The following is an 11,205-nucleotide window of genomic DNA, read 5'->3' on the forward strand; positions in this document are numbered from 1 at the left end:
CAGCATTTTGTGTTTTCTTCAAAACACACTCTTTGCTCGTATTCCTACAGATTTTGTCCAAATCTCACACAAATCAGTAAACATTATCTCTGGGGTAATGTGATCAAGATGTAAACGTTTGATTTTTCAGATCACATTCCAAGTAACCGTCTCCCAAAGTTTGTGGGCCCTGAGTAGGCAACCCAGCCTGGTGGAGACCTGTGCTCTGAGGAGCACAGGATAATCAAAAATAAAATAATGTCACCATCATCACATATTTAGGTTAGCGATGCACGATTATGGCTAAAATGATAATCCCAATTATTTTTCTTATATTGCAAACATGATTGTTAATCATAATTATTGGTGGGAAAGTATAGCCTAGTTTTACTGTTCATGTGTTAACCTGATGGATGAGGAGATGGGTTGTACACAGTTCTGTGTTCTACTGGTGAGGAAATGAGGTCAAGGTAGAAAAAAAGGTGCCAAATTGTCAGGTTTAACGATTACATCATCCAGATTTTCAATGAATTGTGTAGCCTTGTAACATCTGTATACAGCAATGCCAAACAATTAATAAAATATTGACTAGCAGGCCCTTGGATGTATGGTTCTGTCTCCTGCACTATGACACATCACACATTACAACATATAGGCTCACATTCATGGCAAAGTGAATAAGAAATGATTACAAAACTGAAGACTCCAGTTTAAAATGAATTAAATATAAATAATATAAAAATGGATATCTAGGTAAATTTAGTGCTAGGGGCATTGGTCATATTACACAAAATGAGTCACGTACAGTTATGTTTTACAAAGGTTTCTTGTGTAAATAAGCTGAAGAGTTTACAGGATCTCCTTTTAGTTGACCTTGTACTCAGTGAACTCATGAAACTGTACATTTCCTATGCAAACTACCAATAAAGTCTTCAATCAATCGTTCAATCAATCAAGTGTTGTACTGATCTCAAAAGACCACCAGATGGCAGTATAATGCAACGCATTAGGATACAATACACGTAGTTCTACTACTACATCAGTCTCAAAGGTTTGTCAAAAATAATTATCTGGTGTTCTGATCCAGGACTTCTGAAGCTCCAGATTATCTTTATATAATTACATAGCCTACTTTTAGAGCTAAATATGCCCTCATCCATTGTAATTATGATTAGTATTAATATTTGCCTATTAGTAGGCTAGTAGTAGCCTAGCCCTAAGCTGCCCAGGTATAGAGGTCTAGGTCTAGGCCAACAGAGAGAGAAGTAGTAGGCCTATGATTGTTTGGGTTCTTTTCTGTTTGCTGCAGTTTAGTAAATAGCCTAAGCTGATTGCATAATGGTCATTCACATATTTACACATATGGACGCGCGCGCACACGCACGCACGCACACGCGCGCGCACACACACACACACACACATAGATATATATCTATGCACACACACACACACACACACACACACACGTACGGGGGCGCGCGGACACACGCCCGCGTGCAGGCATGCACGCACGCACGCAGCGCGCGCGCACGCACACACACACACACACACACACACACACACACACACACACTAAGGAATTAACTTAATTTTCAGGGCAGGCGGCACTTATTATCAGGGTGCAAATCTGCTGGCGACTGTGTTTACGAATACGAAATGCCACGTCTTTTACCAAAACAAATTGATTGGACATGTGACTGAATTATACGCTCACATGGCCGCTGCGGTTGCATGATCCGCTTTAGTTTTTAAAGTCCAGTGATCTGGTCTCCGTCAGCAGCAACAACTATCCGGAGCCGAGGAGGACCAGTAGCCTAAAAACTCACGGCCAATCTGGACGAATCATGGCGAACAGTGAACAAAAAGTTGTGCTGATCACCGGTTGTTCCTCCGGCATCGGGTTACGAATCGCCGTCACGCTGGCAAAAGATGAAAAGAAGCGCTACCATGGTAAATATTATGCTTTTCTTCTATATATCTGCCCAGCCTAAATTGTTTCGTTGTTACTTTGATTGGACTAGTTGTAAGTAAGCATTTTATTCTATGGCGTGTGCCGCATCCAAGCTATTTGGTTTTAAAGTCTAAACTATAATATCAAAGCAGTCCATGATCAATGCATGCAAGACAGTCTAGCTCACAGCAAATGTGTGTTTTGTCTTTACATCCATAGAAATGTTAGCCTGTCGAATCTACCCTTTTGTGCAGACCAGGACCCAGTCTTTCTTGATTCAATGTGAAAGCACATTTTCCAGGGTAGGCGACGGCTCCGCGAGGATGCCGCTTGCCAGGCGGGGATCATAAAAGAGGCTGCAAGTTCACTTTCAAGTGACTTCTCAAGCACAAAGAGCCCTTTATCGCACAGAATTGTAGACCGCTGCTCCGGTTTAGTGCCGTGTCTAATGCGCCTATAGTTCCCTGAGCTTCCCTCACTGGAGCGAGTGTTGAAAGGGGCACAAAGTTTGAGACCTGTACAAGCGAGGGTTCACTCTAAAAGCAAGGGCTGTTTGAAGTCTTCATCGGGGCTCAACGGGGTTTGGGTCTGTCAGTGTGACATTGTTCGTTTGTGCGTCTCTTCCAAGCCACAGACATGCCGTCATTAATGTCAGTCTTTGGGTTACGTTTAATTTTTGCCTTTCTTTGGGGCAACTGGGGTCTGGGGATTCATTACCGTGAAATAGACGAACAACAAAAGCGATTAACTGCTCCCAGCGGTTTGAGTTGAATAACACAGACTGAACTCTGACCGGTTTTCCAGGAAAGAACGTCAGAGCACAAGTAGAGTGATCTGCTCTAGCCTCTAGCCTACTCGACCACTTCATGGAGAAATTAAAAAGAAAAATACTGATTAAATAGTGCCATTGTCCAGAGTAATAATTAGCAGTCAGTGGCATCCTGTGCCAACTTCAGAGAAACCACAAAAACCCAGCACATGCAAGGCAATGTGGTTCATTCAAGAATGTTTAAGCTGCCCAAGAATAATTCCTGCAGGAACTAGAACAATGGAGCTCTTGTTCAAGTCTCTCCCAGTACATAAATCTCCTTGATGCTTCATGGACACCCTGTTCTCTAATCATTAAGATCTTATTAATGCACAGCACATAGTTAATTTGATTGCACCAGCTTGATAGAACAAGTTGCGACACATACCTTGTCTTAGCTCTCTTAAAGCAGTCTCTGGCTTGTTTTGTGCCTTATGTTATGAAAAGAATCAGTTGAAAGTGGATTCAACCGATAAGGACAATAGGTGGACTCATTGTTGTCTATTTAGTAACTCTGAGAGTGTACAAATCTAACCAAAATGATCATCACTGGTCCATTTGGTTACACTCTCAGAATTAACGTAACAGTTATAGTGTAGTTGTTTACACCACTGATAACCAACATGTAATAACCCTGTACCTCTGGCCTCCATTAGATAAGACAAATTAGCACCGTGTGAGGACAACCCATAACTGTCTTCTTGTCAACAATGTGCTGATCATGCTGATAAAAACCTGCAGCTGCCTGTGGTTAATATGTTTTCTCCCGGTATGTAGGTTAAATGTTGCCAAGCGTACAAGGTTCACTTTACGTTCTACAAACTGACTGGATGGTCATTTAGAGATGTGTGCTCGCTTGCTTAAGTGTGTGCTTTTCTGCTTGTGACAGAGTGCTGATGCATGATAGATTCAGTGAAACTCATCTGCTGGTTTCCTTAATCATCAGTGAGTCAGGGGGGTTAAGAAAGATGTGTCTACCATAAGTTACCATACACTACACCAGACATGCAGTCTATCACATACTGTCTTACTGTAAGGAAGTTAACCTTGCATCACCAGACTTTCCACCACGGGGGAAAGCCTGGTATTCGTTCTAAACCGAGCCGTGTGCTCCGGTTTAGGAAAAAAATAAAATAAAAAACTTGGTTCTGGTAGTTGGTTTCAGTTGGCATTGTTTTTGTTCTGCACATAATGCAAATCTATTAGTTTATTCTCGCTAGTATTCACGCTATGATTATACCAATTTTAGACTAGGGTAATCATTTCTTGCACTTCCGGTGGGTTCCTTCCGACTGATGACTATGAAATTACAAAAAAACTACAAAAGTTATTTCCACTCCCGACCAGATCAGAAAACCGAAGATGGTATCGATCCCATGCTAAAGGAAGTAGACGTGGGAGCCAACACTTCCAGACCCCCCCCCCCCCCCCGGACCAGACACTAGTATATGTCAAAGGGACTATTGGGGTAGCCTATTGAACCCCAACCTCCAAGGCCAATGAGCTGTTTTTCCTACTGTGTGTCAATGTAATCCAATGTCTGTGTCTCTCTTCCTCTTCCTCTCTTCCTCTCTACCTGTCTGTCTCTCTTCCTCTTCCTCTCTTTCTCTCTTCCTCTCTCTCTCTCTCTCTCTCTCTCTCTCTCTCTCTCTCTCTCTCTCTCTCTCTTGCCAGTAATCGCCACCATGCGGGACCTGAAGAAGAAGGACAAGCTAGTGGAGGCAGCTGGTGACACGTATGAGAAGACGCTGACACTGTTGCCCTTGGACGTATGCAGTGACGAGTCCGTGAAGAAGTGCATCAGCAGTGTGAAGGACCGTCACATTGATATCCTTAGTGAGTGTGACCCCCACGTTTATCGTTATTCGTTACACCTTCTGTAGGTGAAACGGAATCCATTACCTTTGGGTCCAAAATGAACCTCAGTAAGGGCAGATGCATACTCCACTTTTAGAGATAAATTTATTTCGGTTCGGCTCTGTCTAAACTACAATATGACATCATTCAGAGGTTCGGGGAGGGCTGTTCGGTGCTGCCGAGATTTTGTGACTCGAAACCGAAGACATTTGGCTCTAAAAGTGGTGTATGCATCGGCCCTTAGGCCACAGACTTTACGATCAGAGGCATTACATTTGTATAAACACGATTCTATTGTGAAAATAGCAGATCTACATGCTCACAACGCCTCGCATGTCGGCTATTTTCAAAATGTCTAATATTTGACTATTTGGCCAATGTTTAATTTGTCATTTTAGAGGTATTAAAAAGTCCTTAAATTTTAACTTTAGAAATGTGCATATATCCTCTATACACTTAAACTTTATGTTGGTTTGTTGGGGACCCCCCAACATAATTTGTGGACCATCTGGGGACCCCCCCCCTCAAACAATTTGGGGATCCCCCTGAGGGTCCCGACCCACAGGTTGAGAACCACTGTCTTAGATAACAATCTTTCCGGTGATAGAAATGGCAACAAAGGTAATCGAGAAAGTCAACCAAATAATATGACTTTTGGGCAGGATCTCCTCTTTGGTTGTAATGCACTGAGGACATTAGCACTCATCCAATGTCATTCTGACTATGCATGCATGCACCTCAAAGGCACTAAAATCACAGACTTCTCAAAACAAACTAATCAGACAACTTACTAGTAGACCGTCACCTCACACCTTCCAATGGGCCTGCTCTTCAAGATATTCAAGGGAACAGTGCCCATGTACCTACTACTTCAATAAAGTGATAAACGACCACAGGCACAACACTAGAACGAGCTCCACTGATCTAATTCCCCCCAGATTCGGCACACACATGGGGATGAATTAATTCTACTATTATGCCACCATAATATGGAATGCCCTACCATAAGCCATCAGCAAGTGCAACTCCCTATCCTCCTTCAGAACCACCATAAAAGAGCTCTCTGCAATCTGCAACTGGACCTAGACAAGTCTTCTAGCTTTGCCAAAAGAAACCACCCACTGTTTTTCTGTAAGGGCTTATCCTTTTAGCCTTATTGTATACACTGTATCTGTGCTTTTTTCAAACTGTTAAAGTATTCAATCAATCAAATCAAACCACATGAACCCTAGCCTCCCTATTTGGGGGGAATACGTATATATGTTATGTCAACATATACTTATGTCAAAGATACCTGACCTATAAGCTCACAAGGTGTTGCAACACAACACGTTGAGTATTATGAGTCTGTAGCCCGGCTATTTTCAGCATGAGCCCGTAAGGGTCTTGCATCATTCACTACTTGTGTGGTCCCCAGGTAGGGACGTGCCCAAATCTAGCACCACATTAGTTGACAGAAGGAGAGAAACAAGTGCAGTCAATGATGAATTTAATTAGCATGTCAATTTAATTGACATGCCCTCTGTGCGTGTGCATCTATAGAAGGTATAAAAGCATGTTTGCATGTACAGTATTTGCTTGTGACAAGGATTTAGGGGAGAACAAAAGGCAGCTTTCACTATATGACCTTGTGTACCAAATGAGCGGATGGCTATTGTTTCAGCCTGTATTTTTCTCAAATTTGGATGACATTTCTACCCACAGATTTACACTGTGAGTGGAAGACTGCAGAACTAAACTTGCTTAGTTTGCCTATTGTCTGGCTTTGAATGACTATGGCCTTTCTGTTGTGTCTGGTTACTCTGGTTGTGGTATTTTAAAAGCAACTCAGTCTGTATCTGCACTTCATAAAGATTTAAGTGAGAATAAGAGATGGAAAGACAAAGTCCATTTTCAGTGTACTACCTCAACCTGATACCCAATGAAGAGATGTGCATTGTTTCAACTTGTATTTACCTCTGGTAAAATGGGGATAACGTTTCTATTCATAGAGGTCCTGGTACCTAATGTCCCCCCACCCCCCCTAACTCTCTTTCCCCTCTGTGTAATTACACAAGAGCTAGAGGTTTTGTTTGCCACAGACCGGAGCTTTGGTTACATCACAACTCTCTGTGGGCGTTGGTCATATACTGACACCTGGTGGCAGCAGCATCTAATGCCATTAGCAAAGGCATTTGAAAATCTTTTACATAATCTCGGAAATCCAGTTGAACTCTGGCATTGTATGATCGGCTTTACCATTCATAAGCAAAGAGGACTTATTGCAGTAATGCAACAACAATAGGTTTCACATTTCTGTGTGTGTGTGTGTGTGTGTGTGTGTGTGTGTGTGTGTGTGTGTGTGTGTGTGTGTGTGTGTGTGTGTGTGTGTGTGTGTGTGTGCGCGTGCATGTGCGTGTTGTCAGTCAACAATGCTGGAGTTGGCTTGCTGGGGCCTGTGGAGAGCATCAGCATAGAAGAGATGAAGAGGGTGTTTGAGACAAACTTCTTTGGTGTGGTGCGCATGATCAAGGAGGTTATGCCGGACATGAAGAAGAAGCGCTCGGGACATATCGTAGTCATGAGCAGCGTCATGGGCCTTCAAGGTTTGAAATGGGAACAGTACCACACAATAACAGATCATGTTTAGCTTTGATAACGGAGAAGTATTGCATTTTCATTTCTTGTTGCTTGCCAATAATTCACAAAAAAGATTATGTCAGCTTTTTTGCCCTTTTAAAAACCTCTCAAAATGGTATCTGAAAATCACCCAAAACATACCACACTACACCAAAATGTTATTCTGAAGTCTCACTTTGATTTTGTAATATAGGTCCATTGTGCCATAGGCTAATCCCTCCCAGTCCCATGTGTGTACATGCATTATGTGATTTACGTATGGATTATGTCAGAACTGTGCAAAGGTTTGTGTGATTAGATGTTTACGATAAATCTTGAGAGGCCACAGACTTCAATTAGTCAATAACAATCATACAGGTCTACATCTCAATAGTCAATACGGAAACATATATATGTTTAATGCTAACTGGTAGATTGTTTTTCTTGTTACCAGATAATGTGAGTATTCCAGAGATGTTAATGGTTGAATAAGTGAATGTGACATCCATGTTGCTCTCTGTGTTCTGGGTATAGGTGTCGTATTCAATGATGTCTACACTGCCTCTAAGTTTGCCATGGAGGGATTCTGTGAAAGCATGGCTGTACAACTGATGAAGTTTAACATTCGGTAAATTGGGGAAAATCTTGCTTTTGGGGCCAGAGTCGCCAGACCGGTCTGGAGAAGACACATGATGTGAATACACGTGTCCGGGATGGTTTACCAGGCTAGTTCCTTGTAGACCAGGGGTCTTAAACGTTTTCAGGCCAAGGACCCCTTAGTTGAGAGAGAGATGAAGCAGGGACCCCCACACCTTTTCATAGATTCCATATAGTTTCATCATTTGACAGCACAATCATCAGTGTATTTTGGTTTCATGTCAATTTGTGTTTTCAGATATTTAACCACTTGAACCATCAATACTTAAAGAGGTGGTTCCATAGTTTTGTACTTTTTCTGGTTTTCATGTGTCTAGGAGGTTGACAGTATTTCATTAGACCCTCTGGTGTGGTTGTTATGAGCAATTATGTATTCCATTTGTATTTTGGGTTTCTTCCTCGAGGCTGCCACCTTGTGGGTCAAAAGTGCCGGTCCAAAAACATCATATAATCATCCCCTCCCCTTTTACCATTCACCCAACACTGTGGGTGTGTGGCTAACTTCAGTATGGTGGTAATCCACCATCACAACCAGGCATACTTAATGAACTGGTTGGTGTGGCCACATAAAAACGTAATATTAACGCTTTCTGTACACTTTTTTGGAAAATATCTTCCTCCTAGTATAATCATAATACCTGATAATCATGTTTTGGGGGGTGAATCATGGCACCCCATCTTTAATAAACGTGACCTTTCACTCTGTACTTGGTCAGCTCTACACCAAACCTCTTTGCCGAAAATAGAGAATCTACAAGCTGCGAGGCGTTGTGAGCTTGTAGATCTGCTATTTTTGGCTAAAGTTCTCCGAATATGGACGCTAGGGTTCAAGTGGTTAATATATAAAAGGAGGAAAAGAGTTTATACGGTATCGCACAAAGATTTGGAGGACCCCCTGTAGTGACTCTGAGGACCCCCTAGGACCCCTTGTTGTTGACATAATGTGCACTATAATCTCACTCTCCCTATAGGTTGTCTATGATTGAACCTGGTCCAGTGCATACTGAGTTTGAGACCAAGATGATGGAAGATGTGGCTAAGATGGAGTATCCAGGCGCAGACGCAGATACAGTTCGCTACTTTAAAGATGTTTACCTGCCATCCTCCATAGATATTTTTGAAGCCTTGGGTCAAACACCAGAGGACATAGCCAAGGTGAGTGAACACATTCCAAACGCACACTTGGTCCTACGACGACATTACATTACACAAAAGATTCACCAATCAATCTAAAAAATACTTTTTTTTTGTGCTTGTCATTCCTCCAGTGCACCAAGAAGGTTATTGAATCAAGTAGCCCTCGCTTTAGGAACCTAACCAACAGCCTCTACACTCCCATCGTGGCCTTGAAGTACGCTGACGAGACGGGCGGCCTGTCGGTCAACACGTTCTATAACCTGCTCTTCAACTTTGGTCCTCTCATGCACATCACCATGAGCATCCTCAAGTGCCTGACATGTAGCTGCCTGCGCAGACGCACCATCTCCCCCAACTGAGGGGGGGAGTGGGGGTTCGGCTCTCCCACCTTCCTGCCTGCACTCCAAAATCCTGTGGCTGGGGTTGTGGGCTATAAGGACTAGAGCTGGTATCAGAGGCGCTGCAGGGGCCTCGTAGTTCAGAGACACTAGCACGATAAGCTCTTTCACACAACATGCACAATTGCACAAATATTTCAGTAGGGATGGGACGATAAACGATAATATCGCTTATCGTGATAAAAAACACTCACGATAATCGTATCGTGGAGATTTAATGTATTGTGATATTGTCCTCCGTCATGCACTGGGATCAATTCATCTTTTATTAGCCGAGCTGCATATCTGGTACCATTTAAACCCTCTATGATTGGTAAAAGGTACTTATAATATACGTACTTGGTAGTCTTTTTTCACTCTCTATCAAATGTCTTTGCCAAAAAATAGCCGATCTACAAGCTCACAACGCGTTGCCTTGCGACGTGTTGTGAGCTTGTAGATCAGCTATTTTTTGACAAATGTTCTGCACCAGGATAATGGATTATGATTACCGCGATAATATCGTAAATCGCGATTTCTCTTGTCACAGTAATCGTGATATGAAATGTTCATATCGTCCCATCCCTATTTGTCAGACATGTTGTATACTGACTGACCTCATGCAAACATACACATGCACGCACAAACACACAAACACACAGACATACAAATTATGATAGAGCTGAGGGCTTACCTCAGCCGTATGGGTGTAGCCGAATGTAAGTGGTTAAATGTGTCTACTCTTATGTCTTTACGGAGACAATGCACAGAGAAAATGATGAGTCCTGTGGACAGAAAACAAAGCACAAAAGAAACTCAGTTACAAAGAAAAACAGGATCATTAACAAACCATAACAGCACAGCTCATACTGAACTAAACACTCAGGCGTCGCAGGAGGTAAACATAATATGACGTAGTCAAATAAGAATATAGCTGCCTTAATTATCGTGCTGTGCTCTTGATTTGTAAACTTAGTGTTGTTCTCATGGTCATATCTGCTGTTGAATCATATTTCTGCATCATTTGTTAAGTTGAATGTCTGTGGTTCTTGAATGTTTATGAGATACTAGGATATATGTCTCAGTTTAATGTAAAAAGAAATGTAGAAATAAAGCAAAACAATCTGGTTTTCTCTGAGAGGTTTGTGTTGTCTTTAAGTATTGCTTGATGAAATGTATCTTTCAGGATTAATACAACCTACACTCAGTGGTATGCAACAGGCAGAACTGATGTACAGTAATAATAGGCTGCCTGGCCCGGCAAATTTTTTTTTTTTTTTTGTATTAAATGTTTATTTTAAAATATCGGACTGCCAGTCCCACAATGTAATGTGTAAACAGAGGGTATCAGGAAGAGTGGGCAGACTTGGCAGTGGGCACTAAGGAAAAGTGGGCAGACTGGGCACCCACCTGGGCTATTTTTCCCAAAATGTTCAAACATAATTGGAGAGTGAATTAGAACATGCTTGAACTTCGCAAATTAAGGCCCAATATTTCTACAAATTGCTACAAAATTATCCAATCATTTTGGGCATAAAGACGTTGAAAGATAGGTCTATATATATATTTTTTTTTTCTGGGAATGACCATATATGGACTTTTATTTTATTTTATCCTTTATTAATAATAATATGTATCCATATACAGCCGCCTACAATATATTTTATGCCCATACATGGAGATTCCTATCTGGCCCAGCCACACAGATATGGGCCATGCCTTTGCCATCTGGCCAGTGATATACAGTATATCAATGACATCAGGGATCTTCATATATGGGCATTAAAAAGGATACCCATATATGGACTTGGATCACCTTAGTAAAAGTCCAAGACTTAAAG

The 11,205-nt window shown here is 41.9% G+C and overlaps 1 protein-coding gene across 2 annotated transcripts; it reads left to right on the forward strand.

Annotated features, from left to right (window-relative positions):
• Positions 1-1,549: 1,549 nt before the first annotated feature.
• On the forward strand, positions 1,550-10,502 carry rdh8a (retinol dehydrogenase 8a). 2 transcript variants are annotated; one of them, XM_080723579.1, is made up of 6 exons: positions 1,550-1,929; positions 4,413-4,574; positions 7,001-7,180; positions 7,728-7,821; positions 8,822-9,005; positions 9,119-10,502. In XM_080723579.1, the coding sequence occupies exons 1-6, from the start codon at positions 1,824-1,826 to the stop codon at positions 9,344-9,346; spliced, it is 954 nt and encodes a 317-aa protein (XP_080579705.1). In that variant the 5' UTR covers positions 1,550-1,823; the 3' UTR covers positions 9,347-10,502. The 2 variants fall into 2 exon arrangements, with proteins under 2 accessions (XP_080579705.1, XP_080579706.1); XM_080723580.1 differs by lacking the exon at positions 7,001-7,180.
• The last annotated feature ends 703 nt before the right edge of the window (positions 10,503-11,205 follow it).

The sequence above is a fragment of the Nannobrachium achirus genome, assembly GCF_963921795.1.
Source record: "Nannobrachium achirus genome assembly, chromosome: 4".
Taxonomy (NCBI): Eukaryota; Metazoa; Chordata; class Actinopteri; order Myctophiformes; family Myctophidae; genus Nannobrachium; species Nannobrachium achirus.